Raw genomic sequence first — 23,961 nt, 5'->3', positions numbered from 1 at the left:
ACTTCTTGTAGTGTTCTTATAGTATTCATTAAAAAGGATCAAAATATAATAAAAAAAAATAAAAAATTACATCCAAATCATTCAGATTAACATAAATATAATTTTTTATTATCATTTATGAAAGACAATAAATGCAAAGCCAACATTTCACGTGGCAAATTGATTTGCACAGACTTACCTGTCGTTGCACATGCACATTAACTTTTGCAACGACTTTGCCTAGTTGCCTATGGGACCATAATTAATAGAGGCTTGTTGGAAAATGCCAGAAAACACAAAAGTTGGGTCAAAATTGAAACACCTTCATCGATCTATTGGCTTTCGATCTTTAATTTCCAGGTTTGATCCAATATTCCAACGACGCGGTTCCTGAAAATTGAGAAGAATCAGGAGCCCATATATATTACGCATGCTTATATATATATATACTTTTCTCAACGGGAGTATCAAGATCACAACTAATTCATTTTTAAGGCTCTTAAAAAGTTTCTCTCTAGCTAAGGCACCTGAAACCTCTCCCCTCCCACTCACTCATCTGCATCCCATTCCCTAATGGAAGCAACAATCGTCCCCCTCCAGCCTCCAACTTATGGAAACTTCATCACCGTTCTCAGCATTGACGGCGGTGGAATAAGAGGGCTTATCCCAGGAACTATCCTAAGCTTCTTAGAATCTGAGCTTCAGGTATATCACGTTTCATATGCATGCATGGAAGAAAATTTTGTAAAAAGAAATTCAAGATCGATCTTTCAAGTACTTAATTACTCTAGATTGTTTGTTTATGCATGCATGGTACAGAAGCTGGATGGTGAAGATGCAAGAATCGCAGATTATTTTGATGTTATTGCAGGAACAAGCACAGGAGGTCTTGTAACTGCTATGCTAACTGCCCCAAATGAGAAGAACCGACCCCTTTTTGCTGCTAAGGATATCAAAGACTTCTACCTAAACCACTGCCCTAGAATCTTCCCGCAAAACAGGTAAATTAAAAGTTCCGGCCACTAGATCAAAACTTCATTAATATGACTGATCGAAGCTTTCCTATTTGATCATTAGGTATTATAATATGTTTTTTACAGTTATTAAGATGTTAACATTTTTGCCAAATTGCAGTTGTCCATTATTTCCTTATGTTACAAAGATTGTCAAAGCTCTTTCCGGACCAAAGTATGATGGAAAGTATCTACATAACATTATTAGGGAAAAACTAGGAAGTTTAAGATTGCACCAGGCGTTGACTAATGTTGTCATCCCAACATTTGACATCAAGCGACTCCAGCCAACCATCTTTTCTAGCTATGAGGTTGAATATTTGATTTTCTATCCCACTTTAATTATGAAGGGATTGCAAATGATGGAGCTGAATTATAATGAGAATCACTCTGATTTGCTTAATTTTCATGCACCAGGTAAAGAAAAACCCGAGCATAGATGCCTTACTCTCAGATGTATGCATCGCAACCTCAGCTGCTCCAACTTATCTTCCAACTTATTACTTCGAAACTAAAGACGCAGAAGGAAAAGTACTTCGAGAATTTAACCTTACAGATGGTGGGGTTGCTGCTAATAATCCGGTATATATCTTTCAAACTCCACATCATACCTTATAATAATACAAGATTATTGTTATATAGAATATATATTTCCTATATATTTTTTAGGATAATTGCACCATTGGTCCCGGTAGTATGCCATAATTATTTTTCACTCCATATGGTTTAAAAAGTTCTTGAAAAGTCCTTATGGTAAGCAATAATTACAAATCGATTCCTGACATCAAATTCTGTTAAATGTCACGTCAGTGTCACGTTAAACCAATAAAAATGTAACACGTGTCCATTTTAATAATAATAAAAAATTTATTAAAAAATAATGTGTTTATACTTATTTTTTTTAAAAAAATTCAAATTCAAATTCAAAACAAAAAAAAAAAAAAACAAAAAAACAAGGGGTGGCCACGCGCCACCCCCATTGGTTGGGGCAGGCCACCCCTTGCCTTCTTTTTTTATTCTTTTTTCTTTTTTTAAAAAATAAGTTTATTTATTTATTTTTTAATAAATTTATATTTTTTTATTAAGATTGACATGTGTCGCCATCTTATTGGCAACACGTTGCGCTGACGTGGCATTTGACAGAATCTGTTAAAATATTTAACGGGATTTGACTCCAAGAATCAATTTGTAATTATTACTAACCACAAAGACCTCCCATGAACTTTTTAAACCATAGGGAGTGAAAAATAATTATGGGATACCACAGGGACCAATGATGCAATTATCCCATATTTTTTTTTTTTTTTTTTCATGTTAGCATGATTTATGTGACATACCACATCGTCTGGGTATGAGAATGAGGATGTACTTATATGTATATTTGCACCATTCTTAACAAAACGCGTTTTAAAGTCATAATGACCTTGAACCTATTAGAACTCCACAGTTAAGCGTGTTTCTGCGAAAGTAGTATCATGATGGATGACATCCTGATAAGTCTGGTTCGGAGTAGCCAAAAACGGACAATATTGTATCGTTAGGAGTGGGTCGTTATAAATAGTATCAGAGCTATTGACTAACCTGAGATGGGGGAAGCGTGTACAAGCCTATGAGGTCGCTAGTAGACATTCGCTGGGACGCCAAGAATGGAGTGATCCCGTAAGGATTGCCAGCGGGGATGCTGGGTCCCAAGAGGGAGTGATTATGATGTCCCATATTGCCTGAGTATGAGAATGAGGATGTGCTTATATGTATATTCGCACCCTTCTTAATACAACGCGTTTTAAAGCTGTAATGGATATGAACCTATTAAATCTTCGCAGTTAAGCGTGCTTCTGCGAAAGTAGAACTATGATAGATGACCTATTGGAAAGTCTGGTTCGAGAGAGCTAAAAGCGGACAATATTATATCGTTGGGGGTGAGTCGTTATAATAGACTTTTTTTTTTGGCTTATCATCGTTTTTCTTCCTTGTTTAGTCTACGTTACCATATTTACCTACCACATTTTCGCTATAAATCGGGACATGCACCTTTGGTATAATGTACGTAACATATATGAATATATGTAGCCTTAACAATTTTATTAGTCTAGCTCTTCCTCTCTTTGCTTGCTTCCGCTCTCTCTTTTTTCTTTTTTTCTTTTTCAAGTAACCTATATTATATATTTCTATAATTATCTTAATAAAATTGTGCGCACTGTTCCAGGCCTTAGTTGCGATGGGTGAAGTGTCGAAGGAGATCATTAGAGGAAGTCCTGACTTCTTTCCTATAAAGCCAATGGACTATGGACGGTTTCTAGTAATATCACTAGGAACTGGGTCACCCAAACCTGAAGAAAAATACAAGGCAGCAGATGCAGCTAAGTGGGGCATCTTGGGGTGGTTAACTAAGGGTGGTTCCACCCCAATAATTGATGTATTTTCTCAAGCAAGTGGAGATATGGTCGATGTCCACCTCTCCGTTGTTTTTCAAGCACTTCATAGTGAGAAAAGCTATCTGCGAATTCAGGTATTTGTCACACTGCACCCATATATTCACAACGAATAGGAATAATTAATACAAAGAAAAGTCCAAGTTTTTGTTTATCATATATATATATATATATATATACATGTTTTTTGGTCGTCTGATCTTTAATATAGACATGTTTGAATCAAAATAATGCAGGACGATACATTAAGCGGGATAGTATCCTCTGTGGACATAGCCACAACAAAAAATTTGGATGATCTTGTAAAAGCTGGCGAAACACTTCTAAAGAAACTAGTCTCCAGAATAAATTTGGAGACAGGTATATGTGAGTTTGCTGACAATGAAACTAATGAAGAGGCTCTAAAAAGGTATCAAACTATATATTAAATTCTAAGATTATTTTTTGCAAAGTTTCATTTTGATTATGAAATTAATATAATGGAAATAATTACGTTGTTGCAGGTTTGCAAAACTACTTTCTCAAGAGAGGCATCTTCGGCATGCTAAGTCTCCCGTCGGACATGCTGCCCATCACAAACACAAAGACCTTGTTTGGTAACCTCTTCCATTCAAGTATGAGGAGAATTTTTGAGTGGTTGTAAAAAGTGATTGATGTAATATTAAGTAGAAAGAATTTATATGAAAAAGTAAAAAAAATTAAATAAAAATAAAAAATTGTATTGTAGTGAATTTTTTAATTTAAATAGTAATAAAAAATAGTTGATGTAATATAAAAAGTGAAAAAAAAAAGAAGTTATGAATGTTTTGAAGTATATGTTTTTTGGAAAGAAATAAAAAGATGGGAAGAGAGGGGGAGAAAAGGGGAAGGGTTGCCAAACGGACCTTACAAATGAAGAAACTTAACGTTTTTTTGATTTCTGTACGCGCGTGAAGTGTTGTGAGGTCGAGGTGGGACGCAGAAAAGTCCACCTCCTGACTCATTCAATATTATTATTCGTTTCAATTTGCTTGAAGAAATTCCAGATAAGATATATATATATATATATATATATATATATATATATATATATATATATATATATATATATATATAAAAGTATATAGAACAATTACACGGATGTAATTAAGCCTTTTCTTTTATTTATTTATTTATTTTTTATTTTTTATAAGTACATCAGTAACCAATTACAAGGAAAAATAAAAAACACAAATACAACAGGGTATGGGCAACCCAAATATTAAACTAAGAACGTAAGTACGCGGGGGCAATGCTTCCGAAGATGCGGGCCCTTTGACTCGAGGCACGGATGCTACAAAATCGGGGTCACCAATAAAGATGATTTCACAAGTGTAATTAAGCCTTTTCTTTTTCATGTTGTGTAATTCAAGGAGCTACGTACAACTGTACTTGACGAGCTAAGCTATGAAGTTGTTGAGTACGTTAGTGGGTTTTTTTCGACATTAATTATCAAATGGAAATGTCATGTGGTTGAGAAAAATTACTTGAGTACATTAGCGGCAGTCGTTTGACACGTTACTAAATATTTTATTGCATTGGCGTGTCACTTTTAGACATGTTACTAATTAGTGATGAGATAAATAGTTAATTACTATAGACACGCCACTAATTAGTAACGAGACAAAAAAAAAAATTAATTAATTACTGTACGTAGACATGTCACTAATTGCTAATTTATTTATTTATTTTTTAATTTTTTTTAATCAATATGGAAAAACAATGAAAATACCAAAGAGAGCAAATATTCAAGCGTTTGGATGTTATATATTGATTTAAAGTTATCATTATCAATTAGCAAAGTTTCACATCTTTGTATAAGTTTTAATTTTTTTTTTTTTTTTTAAATAAAGGATCCAGATCCATGTGCTTTAATTTAATTTTGGCAACTTTAAGTTAGACAAAACGACTTAGTTTTGAATTTTTCTGGCCATGCATGTACATCAAACTTTCACAACTTTTCTAATTTTACTTTTTCTTCATTTTATAACTTTTTTTCATAGCGTTAATTTCCTAATTAATCAAATAAACGCAATAGTACTTACGGGATTATATAAGTTACGGATTTCACCACCTATTTATCGTGACTAAATTTTTGTATTTTTAATTAAAAGAATAACTTCTATCATGACTTCGTTTATTATGCCCTCTGATGTAGGACAAGATTTCCATCTTGTTCCCGAGACACCCTTATTATTGAGAGGGTCCGACGTGACATTAGAATTATGGCCAAACTGGCTTATTCATAGACAATTGTGTTGTTGGCACCGAATGGACATGAGAAAAGCTATTTGCCGACACTGGAAATACAAAAGGAAAAAGATGCCGAAGCCGAGATACTTCGAGACCGAGACCGAAAGAGCATTCCGAGGCCGAGTCGACTTAAAGTTGTTGAGGTCCAAATATGAAATTTCTCAAGTCGACTCAAAGATTCTGAGGCCGAGGTATGGCGGGGCCTAGACGGAAATATCCTTTCGAGGCCGAGATGACCAAAAGATCCCAAGGCCGAGACGATTAGAATACTCCGAAATGGAAATAATATGTCGAGGGCGAGATGAGCAGAATATACCGAATATCTTAATTAATAAGACTGCCGAATAATAAAGATTCCTATATTGACGTTGCGTAAGATCTTCTGAGTTGTCAACTGCCATCAAGAGGAAATATCCAAGAGGGGGATCTTGGATTAGCAAATAGCCGAGAGGAGTTAAAAATTGCCTCGGTTAATATTCGAGACCCATCTTGGATCCACTTAGTAAATGACTGAGCCACATCTCGGTCTTATTCGGCAAATAATCGAGATCGGTGTGTTGGGAGCGGTCTCGATAAAAAGCCGAGATCCAATCTTGGAAAATAACCGAGACCCAGCTCGATAAATCAAAGCAGAAGACTCCTGCGGAAGGATCAGCCGAGCAAATTTCCTGAGATTTTGTGCGGAAATCATGGAAGAGTTGTGGACTTCCATATTTTATTTTTGATAATTATCTTGTAGTATTTTTCCTTAAATCAGGGGATTACCTTGTCCATCAAATTTCATTTCATTAATGAGGATTTGATGATATCTTTTACTATTATTTTATTCATTCACAAGTCACTAGGGTTTCACTATAAATAGGAATGCTTTGTAAGAAGAAAGGGGACGATTGATTATTATTGAATAAAAGTTTGTTTTTCCTCTTCAACTTGCGAGTTGAACGTTTGTACTTGAGAACACAGATTCTCTTCACTCCTATCCGCCTGCGCTACGTCACCCTCTAATAAAATAATAAGATATAAGCGTAAAACACAAAAAACCGGCGAAGATGAAAACATCATATCATTTCTCTTCTATAACAATTATCTTCTAAACTCTAAAATCCTCCATTCCCCAATTCTAACACGTACCGTACCACATAAATCAAGGCAACCATAATACGTGGAAAAAAAGCTTTTGCAGCCGTCTTCTCTCTCTCTCTCTCTCTCTCTCTCTCTCTCTCACTTCATATCCGTGTGAATATGGTAATTTGGTAACAGTATAATTAGATCGATCGATAGAAATCAAATACCCTTTTCTAGCTTTAAGACAAGCGGCCGCAGCGAGTCCTAATTAAAGCCCTGCGCCCACGATCTTCTACGTACCTGTCAACGTACTCACATCGTGATGATGAGTGCTTAATAGTCTTCTCCAGGAAAATGGGATCATGGGCTTGTTTTCCTTCTATCTCTCTCAAGTAGTGCTCCATCTTAACATTCTCACAGTACGTATTCTAATCTTTAATTAGCAACTTAATTAGCATCGGATTTGACAACCCCAAATTGATATCGTTTTTTATATAATATAAATTCCCTTGATCACGTACACTATTACAATCAATATCTCACGTTAATTGCTACTTATTTGTTTTGTAATGAATGTCCAACAAACCTTGTACTTTGGTATGAATTTATATATTATTTTTTCTTCATCTAATTGTTTTTTTATCAGATTTGATCAGGTTTCTATAATGATACATACTAGAGTCTATACAATTTATAATTTCCTTCTTAATAAGGTCGGAGACTTTGTCGATCGTTTAAGTTAGTAAAACGTGCACTTGAGACGATTGTTTGCCCTTTCCTTATGCAGGGTGTTCATTGATGGGCGCGGGATATGGCATCGTCTCATTGGGTCACGCCGAATTACAACGTACCCATCACCAAATGAAGCTGGCTCAAATTATGGCTTATTGACAGGCTACGGTCGTAAAATGATGTCGCGTTGAGTTATACACGTACGTGTTGGCAGTCAGGAATAGATCGATTCAAAAGCTGTTACGTGAATAAGTTTCTAATGGCCATTACGTGAATAATCGATTCAAAAGCGATAAGAAACTCGAACCTAGCTGCGTGCATGATGATCGATGAGGCTACTTCAACCTCCCACCATTTGATTTTGGAATGGCACGATGCTTGACTTCTTCTTCTTTTTCCTATTGAAATTGGGAAAGGACAAAATGGGGAGATTGCATCAACCTATATAAACAATATTATCTCCAAAGCAACCAAAAATTAGTGCTATAAAACTTAAAATTATTAAAAATATAACAAATAAACGACTCGATTCATTGAAAAAATCTGGATCCGTCACACGAGGCATGACTTCATTGACTTGAAAGAGGCCGGCTGCGTGAGGCTACTTCAATTACCTGCCGTTTGATTTTGGAATGCCACGAGACTTGACTTGAAAATGCATGCATGATTCCTACTAGTCAACTTAGATTGTGACTGTCACCGATTATTCTACGTGATTTTTTAGTCTGTACTTCTATGCTTTTATTTCTGGGGGTTTCTTTTTTCCTTTTACTATTTCACCTAATATAGCGACTTCTTCTTTATAGGTCTCCAAATTCCAAATGACAGGGATCGAAGGTGCCAAAAAAATTTAGTGGGGGTGTTTGGCAACAAACAACTTATTATTCTTCTCTATTTTTATTTTTTCTAAAAACAATCGACTTTAAAACATTCTAACAATTTTTACTTTTTTATATCACATCAATAATTTTTTTATTACTATTCAAATAAAAAAAAACCCACTACAATACAAAAGCTTTTCACTTTTTTATACAAATTATTTTTATTTTATATCAATCATATCAATCACTTTTTACTACTTCAAAAACCACATTAATTTTGAAATGATTCAAAAACCACATTCATATAGCATTAGTCATAAAAACAATGCTATAAAATTGTTTTCTCATATCATTCAAAATTAATGTAAGAGCTTTATGCTTTGTGATGTAAAAACTTTATGCTCATAATCTTTGATCAATAAAATATTCAAATCTTTCGGTAAAAAAAAAACAAAAAAAAAAAAAAAACAAAAAAGAACAGTCGAAAACAAACCCATTAATGTTCTCAACAACCTGATTGCTGGCCTCCTCAACTTGTCTCATAATGAACCGTGCGTCCTCTTAATTAATTCGTTGGTCCATTAATGTTCTCAACAACTTGATATACAGCATTGAAGTTAATCACTTAAAGGTGATAGCACGGTTAATTACATTATCTTATTGATTTTAAGAACTATGTATGTGTGTATATATATATGTGGTAACTAGCTCCGATCCATCAATATGATTCAATATCATAATCAAGATAATGATCAGTTTAATTTATAGTTGAATAATATTAAACAAATACATCAATAATTCTGCTTGAATTTTTTTTTTTTTTTTTGTTTTATTTTGTTTTGTTTTGGCGAATAGTTCTGACAGCCACCGATGGTCTGATAGTGATATGGAGGGAACTAGTCAACACTAGCTAGATCATTGGTTTCTTGGTTCACGCCAGTGGAAATTTGACATTAACCATTTTGCATTAATTATTGGAGATTACCTCACCTTCACGTTTTGGCGTCTCTACCCAATTTTCAATATTTCATGCAATTTTCCAATTTGAAAGAAAGAAATTAAACGACATAATTAAAAAAGAAAATATATTGCTTGTATATATGGAACTTGGAAGCCTATATACTTGGCTTACATTTCTCAATTACAGAACCAGAAAAACAATAATAAAAGCGTGTTATTGACTTATTGTTACCCGGAATTTATTCAAAGAAAATCCTAAAACGAAAAATTTATGAATAAGGAGGTGGACTTTTCTACGTCTGATCACCTCGACCTTACAAAACTTACTAACATACAAAATCAACAAACGTTCGTAACGTTATCTTCATTTTTTATTGTGATGGAGAGCATGTCCAACGGGGGACTTAGCATGGCGAAGATGCCTCTCTTGGGAAAGTAGTTTTGCAAACCTGCAAGAACGAAATTATTTCCATTATATTAATTTGATAATAATCAAAAATGAAACTTTTTAAAAAGAATTTTAGAATTAATTAATAGTTTGATACCTTTTAAGAGCTTCTTCATTGGTTTCATGGTTAGCAACCTCAAATATGCCTGTCTCCAGATTCACCCTAGAGACTGGTTTATTTAGCAGTGCTTCGCCAGCTTTCACAAGATCATCCAAATTTTTTGTTGTGGCTACATCCACAGAAGATATTTCTCCCTTTAATGTATCATCCTGCATTATTTTGGTTCAAACATGTCTATATTAATTAAAGCTCAGACTTTTGATCTTTGCATTCTTACTCAACGTCATGGATATATGGGTGTGAATAATACCTGAATTCGCAGATAGTTTTTTTCACCGTGAAAGGCTTTGAAAACAACAGAGAGGTGGAGATCGACCATATCCGCACTTGCTTCAGAAAATACATCTATTATTGGGGTGGAACCATCCTTAGTTAACCAATCCATTATGCCCCACTTAGCTGCGTCAGTCGCCTTGTATTTTTCTTCAGCTTTGTGTGAGCCAGTTCCTAATGATATTACCAGAAACCGCCCATAGTCCATTGGTTTTATAGGAAAAAAGTCGGGATTTCCTTTAATCATCTCCTTTGACACTTCACCCATCGCAACTAAAGCCTGGAAAGGTGCGCACAGTTTTAGTAATATATATTATCATATGATTTTGTATTATTACTAATTAGCTAGGTATGATGTGAAGTTTGAAAGATACATACCGGATTATTAGCAGCAACCCCACCATCTGTAAGGTTAAATTCTCTAATTACTTCTCCATCGGCGTCTTTGGTTTCAAAGTGATAAGTTGGAAGATAAGTTGGAGCAGCTGAGGTGGCGATGCATATGTCTGAGAGTAAGGCATCTATGCTTGGGTTTTTCTTTACCTGGTGCATCAAAAGAATATCAGAGTGATTCTTAGTATCATTTGCAATTAATCCCTTCAATGCCCAAAGTTGATCAATAAATTAACCCCAGTACTTAACGTGGGAAAAGAAAATTAAAGAGACGAAATATTCAACCTCATAGCTAGAAAAGATGGTTGGCTGGAGTCGCGTGATGTCAAATGTTGGGATGACAACATTAGTCAACGTCTGGTGCAATTTTAGACTTCCTAGTTTTTCCCTAATAATGTCATGTAGATACACCCCATCATACTTTGGTCCGGAAAGAGCTTTGGAAATCTTTGTAACAAAAGGAAACAATGTAGAACTGCAAATTTGACAAAAATGTTTTCATGTTAATAGCTGAAAAAAAAAAAAAAAAAAAAATCTGCTTGATGATATTCTGATCTAGTACTGGAACTTTGAATTTACCTGTCTTGCGGGAAGATTTTAGGGCAGTGGTCTAAATAGAATTCCTTGATATCCTTAGCGGCAAAGAGGGGTCGGTTATTCTCATCTGGGGCAGTTAGCATGGCAGTTACAAGACCTCCAGTGCTTGTTCCTGCAATAACATCAAAATAATCTGCGATTCTTGCATCTTCCCCATCCAGCTTCTGTACCATGCATAAACAAACAATCTAGAGTAACTAGCTTGAAAGAATGAAAGATGTTGAATTTCTTTTTACAAAATGTACAGCAGCAAAGTAATTAATGAAATTAAACGTGATATATATACCTGAAGCTCAGATTCTAAGAAACTAAGGATAGTTCCTGGAATAAGCCCTCTTATTCCACCACCGTCGATGCTGAGAACGGTGATAAAGTTTCCATAAGTTGGAGGCTGGAGGGGGACGCTTGTTGCTTCCATTAAGGATTGGGATGAAGATGAGTGAGTGGGAGGGCAGAAGATATATTAGAGAGAAACTGTGAATTTGTTAAGATCGAGGCCGGCTAGCTCAAAAATGAAGTACTTGTGATATCTTGATATTCCCTTTGAGAGAAGTATGGGGTATATATATAGGCTCCTCATTCTTCTCAATTTCTACATTCAATTAATGGACCGCGTCGTTGGATTGGATCAGACCCGGAAGAAAAGTCATGCACTAGATGAATGTGTTTCAATTTTGACCAAGCTTGTAATTTCTTGGATTATTTGTTGCAAAGTTCATATGCCACTTATATATCTTGGCACAAAATGGTCCCAAATTAAAGGTAACTGAGAATTGTAGGTGAGAATTCAGAAGAATTGTAGGTAAGAACGAGTAACTCAAACCATGTAGCTAGGCATTAATTAGCTAGGCCTAACCCTAAACTTATCCCTATCTCAATTAATTGGCTAATGTTTCATCTAATATTATTCTCAACTTTCTTTCTTTTTTTCCCTCTGATCCATTCAATATTGGATGCCACATTCAAGAACAATATAATAAGAGAATCAAATTTCCATTTAACACATTAACTTTGATGTGATGTCCCACATCGCCTGGGTATGAGAATGTGTATGTGCTTATATATATATATATTCGCATCATTCTTGACACAATGCATTTTATAGCCGTGTTGGCCAGAACCTATCAGAACTCTACAATTAAGCGTGCTTCTACGAAAGTACATAGTATCGAGATAGGTGACCTCATGGAAAGTCTAGTTCCCAAGAGGGGGTGATTGTGACGTCCCACATCGCCTGAGTATAGGAATGTGGACGTGCTTATATGTATATTCGCACCCTTCTTGACACCGTGTTTTAAAGTTCTAATGGACATGAACCTATCAAATCTCCGCAGTTAAGCGTACTTCTACGAGAGTAGAACCAGGATGGATGACCTCCTAGAAAATCTAATTCGAGAGAGCCAAAAACGGATAATATTGTATCGTTAGGAGTGTGTCGTTACAATTTACTTTCTTTTTAGGCTTATCATTGTTTTTCTTCCCTAGGTTACCATATTTACCTACCACATTTTCACTATAAATCGGGACGTGCACCTTTGGTATTATGTAACATATATGAATATATGTAGCCTTAACAATTTCATTAGTCTAGCTCTTCCTCTCTTTGCTTGCTTCCGCTCTCTCTTTTTTCTTTTTTCTTTTTCAAGTAACCTCTATTATATATTTCTATAATTATCTTACTAAAATTGTGCGCACTGTTCCAGGCCTTAGTTGCGATGGGTGAAGTGTCGAAGGAGATCATTAGAGGAAGTCCTGACTTCTTTCCTATAAAGCCGATGGACTATGGACGGTTTCTGGTAATATCACTAGGAACTGGGTCACTCAAACCTAAAGAAAAATACAAGGCACCTGATGCAGCTAAGTGGGGCATCTTGGGGTGGTTAACTAAGGGTGGTTCCACCCCAATAATTGATGTATTTTCTCAAGCAAGTGGAGATATGGTCGATGTCCACCTCTCTGTTGTTTTTCAAGCACTTCATAGTGAGAAAAGCTATCTGCGGATTCAGGCATTTGTCACACTGCACCCATATATTCACAACGAGTATGAATAATTAATACAAAGAAAAGTTCAAGTTTTTGTTTATCATATATATATATATATGGAAAAAAAAAATATTTTAGCGTCCCAAACTACCACCCTTTCTTCGGATGGCCCTCCAAACTACCAATGCTTAGATTCTGACCCCCCAAACTACCACTTTCTGATTTCTTGGCCCCATCCATCCATTTATGCCATTAATTTTAAACAGAATTCTGAAAATACCCCTCCTACACTTTGAAATTCTCACGGTTAAGGGAGGGGTATTTTCGAGTTTTTGGCCAATTTCTGTTAGAATTAACGGCATAAATAGACGGATGGGACCAAAAAATCAGAAAGTGGTAGTTTGGGGGCCAAAATCTAAGTATTGGTAGTTTTGGGGGGTATCCGGAAAAAGGGTGGTAGTTTGGGGGGCTAATATATATTTTTCCCAATATATATATATATATACATGTTTTTTGGTCGTCTGATCTTTAATATAGACAAGTTTGAATCAAAATAATGCAGGATGATACATTAATTAAGCGGGATAGTATCCTCTGTGGACGTAGCCACAACAAAGAATTTGGATGATTTTGTAAAAGCTGACGAAACACTGCTAAAGAAACCAGTCTCCAGGATGAATTTGGAGACAGGCCGGCATATGTGAGTTTGCTGCCAATGAAACTAATGAAGAGGCCAGACTCTCAAAAAGTATCAAACTATATTCGTTTCAATTTGCTTGATTAAATTCCGGATAAGATATATATATAAGTATATAGAACAATTACACGGATGTAATTAAGCCTTTTCTATCTTTTTCATGTTGTGTAATTTAACAATGGGAGCTACAGCTGTACGTACTTGACGAGCTAAGCAATGTAGTTGTTGAGTACATTAATGTTTTTTTTTCGACATTATCACATGGAAATGTCATGTGAATGAGAACACTACAAAAAAAAGGGTATTTATAGACGGTTTTTTTCTAGACAGTTTTAGAAACCGTCTAGAAAACAAAATTTGAAGACGGTTTTTTTTAAAACCGTCTGTAAAAATTTTATTATGGACGGTTTTTATTAAACCGTCTGGAAATTTTCATTTCTAGACGGTTTTATAAAAACCGTCTATAAAATTATAGACGGTTTTTTTAAAACCGTCTGTAAATGCTATTCTCAAAGAATTTTATGGACGGTTTTTACTAAACCGTCCATAAAATTTCAGACGGTTTAGTAAAAACCGTCTGGAAATTTTCATTTCTAGACGGTTTTTACCAAACCGTCTGGAAATATTTTTTCATATGCCATGTCATCAGTCCGCGTAATGCCTCCAAATTGAACCACATCCATTTGATTTTTTTACAAGCCAAAATCACAACCGTCCGTTTTTTTTTTTTACAATTAAGGAATAAAACTTTCCTAGCCAAACCAAAACAAATAAAAAGGAATATCGCTTGGCCGGAGGTAGCTAGATCAGCGACGTCTCCGAGGTCTACAGCTTGAGCGAGAGCGTGTCCACTACACCACCGGCCAAGAGAGACGAAGATGAGGAGGTCCGATCAGCCAAGAGAGGCGAAGATGAGTGTGTCCACTACCACCACCGCTTCCACACCTCCAATTCGAGACCGCGCGCTGTCGGATAGACATCTCCTGCGATGACTCCCCGTCCTCCCCCTCCGCCGAGCTTGAAATCAAATTGAGCCGCAAAGCCCGATCTGAGCCGCGAAGCCCGCGTCCCCCTCCGTCGAGCTTGAAACCGAACTGAGCCGCGAATTAAGCCCAATCTGAGCAGCGAAGCCCGTCGTCCCCCTTGGTCGAGCTTGAAATCGAACTGAGCCGTGAGCCTGTTGTCCCCCACCGTCGTCCTCTCGGCCGTCGACCCGGCCAAGCCCAATCTGTTGCAACCACGACGGCATGGGGGTATGGGGGGTTTGCTCGATCAGGCCTCAGAAAGGGGAAAGACCTAACATTACTGAAAAAGAAATAAATAATTAAAAATTAATTAATTAATGATAATAATATATATTAATAAAAAAAAAAATACATTTCTGAAAAAAAAAAAATAAAAAAAAAGGGGGGCAAACCGTCCAGATTTGAATCTGGACGGTTTGGGCTAAACCGTCTGGAAATTCATTTCGCGACACCTTATCCTAGACGGTTTTAAATCGTCCATAATAAACCGTCTGGAATTGTTTCCAGACGGTTTTTTTCAATTTTTAGACGGTTTTAAACCGTCTAGAATTTGTGTTTTTTTTTGTAGTGGAAAAATTACTTGAGTACATTAGTGTCGGTTGTTTGACACGTCGTTACTAAATGTTTTGTTGACGTGTCACTTTTAGACACGTCACTAATTACTGACGAGGCAAAAAGTTGATTACCGTAGACACGTCACTAATTAGTGACGAGGAAAAAAAAAAAAGATTACAGTAAACTCGTCACTAATTTCTAATCTTTTTTTTTAATTATTTTTTAATTTTTAATTTTTTTTTTTATAGTTAATATGGAAAAACAATGAAAATACTACGGAGTGCAAATATTCAAGCATTTGGATGTTATTGATTTAAAGTTATCATTATCAATTAGCAAAGTTTCACATCTCTATGTATAAGTTTTAATTTTAATTTTAATTTTTTTTAAAAAAAAGGTTTCATATCTATGTGCTTTAATTTAATTTTGGCAACTTTAAGTTAGACAAAACGATTTAGTTTTGAATTTTTTTGGCCATGCATGTACATCAAACTTTCACAACTTTTCTAATTTTATTTTTTCTTGATTTTATAACTTTTTTTTTAATAGGGTTTCCTAATTAATCAAATAAACGCAATAGTACTTACGGACCGGATTATATAAGTTACGGATTTCTCCAGCTATTTATCGTGAGTAAATTTTTGTATTTTTAATTAAGAAAATAGCTTCTATACAGACTTCGTTTATTAATTATGCCCTCTAATAAAATAATAACACATAAGTGTAAAACACAAAAACAGAAAAATTAAAGATGAAAACATCATATCATTTCTCTTCTACAACAATTATCTTCTAAACTCTAAAATCCTTCATTCCTCAATTCTAACACGTACCGTACCACATAAATCAAGGCAACCAAACCATAATACGTGGAAAAAAAGCTTTCGCAGTCGTCTTATCTCTCTCTCTCTCTCTCTCTCTCTCTCTCTCACTTCATATCCCTGTGAATATGGTAATTTGGTAACAGTATAATCAGATCGACAGAAATCAAATACCCTTTTCTAGGTTAATTTAAGACAAGCGGCCGCAGCGAGTCCTGATTAAAAGCCCTGCGCCCACGATCATCTACCCGTCAACGGACTCCCATGGTGATGATGAGTGCTTAATATATAGTCTTCTCCAGGAAAATGGGATCATGGGCTTGTTTTCCTTCTGTCTCTCTCAAGTAGTGCTCCATCTTTATTTATATAGCGTTAGAATTGGAAGAACGGGATTTTTAATTTGAAGTTTAGAAGATAATAGCAAATAATTTAGTGTACGTACGTTTTCATCTTTTTCAATTTTTGTGTTCACATTGATGTGTCATTCTCTTATTGAAGGCTAGGTAACAAAAAACCTGATTTGTACGTGCTAAGTTCATATAAAATTTATTCTCTTTAATTAATATTAATCTAAAACTGATAAGGTATATATGCCCACATTATCACATTACGTATTCTAATCTTTAGCAACTTAGCATCGAATTTGACAACCTCAAATTGATATCGTTTTTTATATAATATAAATTCCCTTGATCACACCATTACAATCAATATTATCTCACGTTAATTGCCAATTATTTGTTTTGTAACGAATGTCCAACAAACCTTGTACTTTGGTATGAATTTATATATTATTTTTTCTTCATCTAATTGTTTTTTATCAGATTTGATCAGGGTTCTATCATGATATATACATACTAGAGTCTATACAATTTGATTATAATTTCCCTCTCAATAAGGTCGGAGACTTTGTCGATCGTTTAAGTTAGTAACATGTGCACTTGAGATGATTGTTTGCCCTTTCCTTATATATATATGCAGGGTGTTCATTGATCGTCTCATTGGGACACGCCGAATTACGACCCATCACCAAATGAAAGTGGCTCAAATTATGGCTTATTGACAGGCTACGGTCGTAAAATGATGTCGCGTTGAGTTATACACGCACGAGTTGGCAGTCAGGAGTAGATCGATTCAAAAGCTGTAACGTGAATAAGTCTCTAATGGCCATTACGTGAATAATCGATTCAAAAAGCAATAAGAAACTCGGAGCTAGCTGCACGCATGATGATCGATGAGGCCGGCTACTTCAACCTCCCACCATTTGATTAATTTTGGAATGGCACGATACTTCACTTCTTCTTTTTTTCTTTTTTCTTTTTTTCCTATTGAAATTGGGAAAGGAGAAAAAGGGGAGATTGCATCAACCTAAACAATATCTCCAAAGCAACCAAAAATTAGTGCTATAAATTAAAACTTAAAATTATTAAAAATAGAACAAATAAACGACTCGATTCATTGAAAAAATCTGGAGCCGTCACACGAGCGAGGCATGACTTCATTGACTTGAAAGAGGCCGGGTGCGTGAGGCTACTTCAATTACCTGCCGTTTGATTTTGGAATGCACGAGACTTGACTTGAAAATGCATGCATGATTCCTACTAGTCAACTTAGATTGTGACTGTCACCGATTATTCTACGTGATTAATTAGTCTGGACTTCTTCTTTATGGGTCTCCAAATTCCCAATGACAGGGATCGAAGGTGCCATAAAAAATTAGTAGGGTGTTTGGCAACAAACAGCTTATTCTTTTTCTTTATTTTTATTTTTATTTTTTCTAAAAACAATCAACTTCAAAACATTCTAACATTTTTCACTTTTTATATCACATCAATAATTTTTTATTACTATTCAAATAAAAAAATTCACTACAATACAAAATTTTTTTTCACTTTTTCATACAAATTATTTTTACTTTATATCAATTACATCAATTACTTCTTACTACTACAAAAACCACATCAATTTTGAAAGGATTCAAAAAGGATATGGTCATCCATATAGCATTAGTCATAAAATTGTTTTCTCATATCATTCACAATTAATGTAAGAGGTTTATGCTTTGTGATATCAAAGCTTTATGCTCGTGATCTTTGATCAATGAAATGTTGGAAAAACAAAAGATGGAAGCTTGTACAATAAATCTAGTGAAAGCAGATGATGGATGTTTTCTACATATCTTTATTGATCAACAAACAGCCTATATATAGGCAATTACATAACTGATAAAACATGAAAATAGGCACTACCAACATTCAAATAACCAACTTCTATTGACTAGATAACCAAACTCCTATAAACTAGGTAAACAAGAAACAAACTCTGTCAATCCTAAAAACTAGGATAACCCAAAGACTAGGACAACCCCACGTCTAATCTCATCAATCCCTCCCTTAAACTGAGGTTCCAAATATAACATTCAGATTAATAAGAGTGAAACTTTGAATAGCCATCCCTCAAATGTAATCCTTTGAAGTGCAAATACCAAGTAGCTTCCCGAGCTTCTGAAATGCAAGAAATTTGAGAGGCTTGGTTAGAATGTCAGCAATCTGGTCTTCACTTCTGCAGTAAATAAGATTAATGACTCCATCATTCGTGAGATCAACCAAGAAATGATACTTTACATCTATATGTTTGCTTCGACCATGTAGAACAGGATTTTTTGAAAGCTTTATTGTTGAACTGCTGTCACAATAAATCTAAGTAGGCCCATTCTCCTTGAAATGCAGCTCGTTAAGAATTTTCTTTAGCCAAATAGCTTGACAAGCACAAGCTGTTGCAGCAACAAATTCAGCTGTAATGGTTGATAATGTGACAATAGGTTGCTTCTTTAATGACTATGAAAAAGCTCTTGTACCCATTATGAAAACATACCCAGATGTGCTTTTTTGATCATCTAAATCTCCTGCATAATCACTATCCATAAAGCCAAACAGATCTGACTTTTCTCCCTTCTTATAGAACAACCCACACTTCTTAGTACCTTGCAAGTACCGAAAAATTCTTTTTGCTGCCAAGAGATGAATCTCTGTAGGACACTCCATGTACCTAGCTACTAATCACACTGACAGCATGCATTATATCAGGTCTTATTGCTGTCAAATACATTAAACTCCCCACTATCTGTTTGTAAAGAGTGTCGTCAACCTTCTTTCCTCCATTATCTTTGTTTAGCTTTGAACCAAACTCAAATGGTGTATTTACAAGATTACAATCCTTCATCTGAAACCTTTCCAAGATTTCTCGCACATACTTCTTTTGATAAATGAAAATTCCAGTAGAGGCATGCACACTTCAATGCCAAGAAAGTAATGTATCATACCAAGATCTGTCATCTCAAATTCAGCCATCTTGGATTTCTTAAAACTTTCAAACATAGCTGTATTATTTCCGGTGTAGATTAAATCATCTACATATAAGCAAACAATGAGCATTTTCCCTCCATCTTCAATCTTTATGAAAACTGTATGTTCATAAGGACATTTTTTAAATCCTCCCTTTAGAAAATAAGTTTCTATATGATTATACCAAGCCCGTAGAGCTTGTTTTAATCCATATAGAGCCTTCTTTAACTTATACACTTTATGATCATTGCCAAGTTTCACATAACCATGAGGTTGATCGATAAATACCCCTTCTTTCAAATCTCCATGGAGGAATGCTGATTTTACATCCGCCTAGAAGATAAGCCATGAGTTTTGAGCTGCCAATGCAATCACCAATCTGATTGTGTCATGTCTTGCAACTGGAGCAAAGACTTCTTTATAATCAACACCAAACTCTTGCTTGTAGCCCTTAGCCACCAAGTGTGCCTTGTGCTTGTCAACTTTACCATTGTCCTTCAGCTTTATCTTGTAAACCCACTTTACGCCAATTGTTTTTTGCCGTTTTGGAAGATTACAAGCTCCCAAGTATCATTTTTTTCAATGGCTATAATTTCAGCATCCATAGCTGTAACATCCCGCTTTTACAAAAAGTATAAGTGAAAATTTTTCGATTTCCACGTGACATTACTAACTCATCGGAGCTATAAATTAGCAGCGAAATATAATTTTTCTTTAACAATGACACATCAGAGCTGACTAAATAACCTCAATATATAAAAATAATAACATTTTGTTCTGATATAATAATTACATCAAAAATAATAACATATGTTTCACAAGTGGCACTTAATAAATACATAATTACTGTCTTCTCCAACATTACAAATATTACATATTAAAATAATTATTCCAGTAGCCTTGACCTTTGATCCACCCTGCAAAAACTCGCATGAGATTGCAGTTATCACCACAATCTCATGATGTGGTCAAGTGAGTCAACAGTTCTTGACCACAGTGAAATACTGCATTATTTAAAAGTACACTAAGCAATCAAATGATGACAGTTATATAAAATATACATGCACAACCTTATATACTTCTTGCATTATCCTTAATAAGAACCTATGTTCCATTCATTTCAAGCCTATGCTTTACTTATTATAAGCCTATGCTCCGTTAAATTAAAGCCTATGCTTCTTTCATTATGAGCCTATGCTCAATGCTTATTAATGGAAGCCTATGCTTCCATTGGTGACTTATGCTCACCAGCTTTGTTATTAATCATTGAGCCTTTGGTTTATCCGTTGGTCTTATCAGTGTATTGATGCCTTGGTACCTAAACTTTCGGTTTACCCGTTGGTCTAGTCAATTGCTTGACGCCTTGGTACGTAAACCTCAGTTCATCCGTTAGTCTCCTCAATTCACTGACGCCTTGGTACCTAAATCTCCAGTCTTTTTATTAACCCATTCATAACTCATAATATGATTATGCAAACAACATTATATACATAATTCCAACCAAAGCATGTTAAACATATCAAATGCCAAACTATATACATACAATTAAATAAAGCAGACTTCAACACATAATAAAAAACCACCACACGTATCATCGCCAGTGAGTAAGAAATACTCACAATAGTTCTTCTGGCTTCAGAAAAATGTTCACAGATATAATCACTGCAATATATACATATATAATACAAGCAAACAGTGAATTATTATAATTCATTAAAAATGCATTTTAATCCTATTCTAATTTCTAACCTTTAATTCTTAATATAATTTCCTATTTAAATATTATCTCCATAAATACAATTTGTCTAATTAGATTTTATTACTAATCTTTTATGCGGAATTTATTACGGCATTTTTTTTAAGATCCTTAAGCATAATATTTCTTTTTCTATTTTTGATCTTTAATTAATATAATGTCATTTGGACATTATAACGACATATAAAATTGATTAATTATAATGCCACATATTTCATATGGGCATTATAATAGCATTTATAAATAATAACCAAAATATCATTTCACTAAGGATCATTTTAATTTTTAAACCATAGTAATAAAATATATCATTATAAACATAACAATTAATATAACTAATTGTTATATTTATAAGATAATATAAAATTGAGCAGAGTAACATCATTAATAATGCCTACTTATATTTAAAAGTATTTAGGCAGCGCAACGGCGCTTTTTTATAAAATAGTAACTTTTACTCAGACATCACAACTGCATGTTTTATAAATTATTCGCGCCACTTAAAAAGCCTCGTTTAAAACACAACATAAAGCACATTAAAACACTTTTATATAAAATTCATAAAACTTAAACTTACCAAAATATCCACTCTTTCCTTTTTAATATATATATATATATATAAAAACTAAACCAAAAAGGTAATACGATGAACCTCCGTGAGAAAGAGAGACAAGTACGTGGGTCCTTCCATGTTCTTTGTTTTTGTTTGTGGTTCTTTTATTCGTTAATTTTTGTTCAAATCGAGAGAGTCAACAGACTTCTCCTTTCTTCTATTCTTTTCTCTTTCTTTTTCTTGTTTTTCTCTTGTCTCTTTGTTCATTATCTTCCTTTTTCTTTGTTTCTTTTCACGCCAGCCAAGCGTCCTTCTTCTTCCTATTTCTTTACTTTTTTTCCAATGTCATGGGCCTATCAGGGGACTAGCCCATGGGTATCAATCTACCATGGGTCATTAGACTCATTACCAGTAGGCAGCTAAGAAGGGATGACGTAGCAGGAAGGTGTATACCGTTGAAGGAGAATTCTAGAAGTATTCCAGAATCTGTTATTCTTATTGTTCTTTTACCATTTTACCCTTGTTTGTTATTGCTTATTGTTAGTCGTTGTTTAAGGAGAGAGAGTGTGATAGATTCCTAGCCGAGCCTATATAAGAACTATGTAGTAGAGGGAAAAGGCAGACTTGAGAATTATTGTAAGCTTTCCTTTGGAGAGACTGAGCCTCTCGAATCGCTCAGAACTATCAATACAGTATTATTCAGTACCTTTCCTTTCCATTTTCACCTGTTATTCACTAATCACCTTACATCCAACTTAACCGAATATACACACAACAGAGAAAAGAGAAAGTTAGAGAGAGAGAGGGGCGTACCCACGGTGAGAGAGACGCAGAGCTTTGGGATGATTTCTGCAGTTCTAAAGAGATGGGTGCTGGGTTCTGATTTTCTTTCTTGTTTTGGTTAAGCAGTGACCGAAAGAGAAGGGAAGGTCGGTTTCTAGGTCTCGTACTCAGTTTCTTCTCTCCATCTCACGGTCTCTCACTCTCTCGTCCAGTCTCCCTGTGTCTCTTGGCAAGAGAGAGTAAAGGGAAGAACGGGAAAGAAGGAGAACAGAGAAGAAAGAAGAAGGAATGAGAGAGTTGCTGCGGGTTGGAAGAGAAACATAGAAGATGGAGAGTTTCTACTGCTTCTTTTTTTCTGAGTTTGCTACTACCTTTCTTTGAGTTTCAGGCTAAGACAGAAAAATGAGAGGAGAGTTCCTGCTTCTGCCATGGAAGAAAAACAGAGAAATAAAGAGTAGAACAGAGGAAGAAGAAGAGGTTGGGCATGAATCCGAATGGGGGCTGCACCTCTTTTATAGTAGCTTCAATGGTTAGGATCTCTCTTAGTTGCATTTGATCGAGGGTTGGGAAAGTCTACAGGTGGTAGACGTGCTAAGCAAGATGAACCGAGGGTCTCAAAGTCGTCGAGATTCTCAGAATATTATGATTAGTTTCTATCTCTAAGAGACGAGTGGTTTAGTTCTAACTAACGAGTAATGCTACACATCATCCCCTTGTCCTCCTTTTGTCCTCCCAAATTTGATGTGGCTCTTAAAATTACCATTGAATTTATGATAGATCATTATTGAATTTCGATCCAATGGTGATTTTAAGAGCCACATCAATTTTGGGAGGATAAAAGGTGGAGAAGAGGATGATGTGTAGCATTACTCCTAACTAATTGCTTTGATTCTCTTTCTAATTAAACTGGGCAGTAACTGGGCAGTATCAACGTATATGGAGGGTAGGCTGGGCTAACAAGGGCTTGGCTGGGTTTTTATAGAAATAGAAATGGGCCCACAAATTATATAAATTTGAATTTTCGTCCAATTCAGAGGTATAATATTTTGCAGATGTTTTCGGGTATTAAATGGAGTCCAAAAATTATGAAATTTAGAGGGTAGCTAGAGGACTTCGAGACGAGTGTTTTGACTTTTGAATCGACCAAAACGGAGTTTGTTTGACCCTATTTTCGTAATTTCAAAGTTTAAGGTCCGTTTGAACTTTTATTAAACTAAAACTATAAATGCTTCTTAATAAATGAATATTTATTTTCATAAATATTCATATTTATTCATTTGCCTTATTATTAGGTCTTAAATCATATTTTAAGATATTTTATTTAATATCTTAAAATACG

At 35.0% G+C, this 23,961-nt stretch overlaps 3 protein-coding genes across 3 annotated transcripts; 2 read left to right on the top strand and 1 right to left on the bottom strand.

Moving 5' to 3' along the window:
* Nucleotides 1-232: 232 nt before the first annotated feature.
* LOC133866500 (patatin-like protein 2) lies at nucleotides 233-4,110 on the top strand. Its single transcript, XM_062303043.1, has 7 exons — nucleotides 233-684; nucleotides 799-980; nucleotides 1,114-1,303; nucleotides 1,410-1,574; nucleotides 3,199-3,501; nucleotides 3,661-3,833; nucleotides 3,928-4,110. The coding sequence occupies exons 1-7, from the start codon at nucleotides 553-555 to the stop codon at nucleotides 4,022-4,024; spliced, it is 1,242 nt and encodes a 413-aa protein (XP_062159027.1). The 5' UTR covers nucleotides 233-552; the 3' UTR covers nucleotides 4,025-4,110.
* Nucleotides 4,111-9,384: 5,274 nt separating this feature from the next.
* Nucleotides 9,385-11,661, bottom strand: LOC133866586 (patatin-like protein 2). Its single transcript, XM_062303154.1, has 7 exons — nucleotides 11,392-11,661; nucleotides 11,088-11,269; nucleotides 10,794-10,983; nucleotides 10,494-10,658; nucleotides 10,093-10,395; nucleotides 9,819-9,991; nucleotides 9,385-9,722 (listed from the first exon to the last, which is right to left on the bottom strand). The coding sequence occupies exons 1-7, from the start codon at nucleotides 11,521-11,523 to the stop codon at nucleotides 9,638-9,640; spliced, it is 1,230 nt and encodes a 409-aa protein (XP_062159138.1). The 5' UTR covers nucleotides 11,524-11,661; the 3' UTR covers nucleotides 9,385-9,637.
* A 49-nt stretch (nucleotides 11,662-11,710) lies between these two features.
* On the top strand, nucleotides 11,711-13,156 carry LOC133865648 (patatin-like protein 2). Its single transcript, XM_062302068.1, has 2 exons — nucleotides 11,711-11,791; nucleotides 12,809-13,156. Exons 1-2 carry the CDS (start codon nucleotides 11,711-11,713, stop codon nucleotides 13,154-13,156), a joined length of 429 nt encoding a protein of 142 aa, XP_062158052.1.
* Nucleotides 13,157-23,961: the final 10,805 nt, after the last annotated feature.

This window comes from Alnus glutinosa, chromosome 4 (genome assembly GCF_958979055.1).
Source record: "Alnus glutinosa chromosome 4, dhAlnGlut1.1, whole genome shotgun sequence".
Lineage (NCBI taxonomy): Eukaryota > Viridiplantae > Streptophyta > Magnoliopsida > Fagales > Betulaceae > Alnus > Alnus glutinosa.
This window is presented reverse-complemented; position numbering and strand designations above follow the sequence as displayed.

Excerpts from the sequence above, each read along its gene's own strand:
- LOC133866500 (XM_062303043.1), top strand. The coding sequence starts at position 553 with ATGGAAGCAACAATCGTCCCCCTCCAGCCTCCAACTTATGGAAACTTC. Across the intron at positions 1,575-3,198 it reads GGGTTGCTGCTAATAATCCG|GCCTTAGTTGCGATGGGTGA; the intron begins GTATATATCTTT and ends GCACTGTTCCAG. Across the intron at positions 3,834-3,927 it reads AATGAAGAGGCTCTAAAAAG|GTTTGCAAAACTACTTTCTC; the intron begins GTATCAAACTAT and ends ACGTTGTTGCAG.
- LOC133866586 (XM_062303154.1), bottom strand. The coding sequence starts at position 11,523 with ATGGAAGCAACAAGCGTCCCCCTCCAGCCTCCAACTTATGGAAACTTT. Across the intron at positions 10,984-11,087 it reads AAAATCTTCCCGCAAGACAG|TTCTACATTGTTTCCTTTTG; the intron begins GTAAATTCAAAG and ends TCAAATTTGCAG. Across the intron at positions 10,659-10,793 it reads CCATCTTTTCTAGCTATGAG|GTAAAGAAAAACCCAAGCAT; the intron begins GTTGAATATTTC and ends TTGATGCACCAG.
- LOC133865648 (XM_062302068.1), top strand. The coding sequence starts at position 11,711 with ATGGACCGCGTCGTTGGATTGGATCAGACCCGGAAGAAAAGTCATGCA. Across the intron at positions 11,792-12,808 it reads TTTCAATTTTGACCAAGCTT|GCCTTAGTTGCGATGGGTGA; the intron begins GTAATTTCTTGG and ends GCACTGTTCCAG.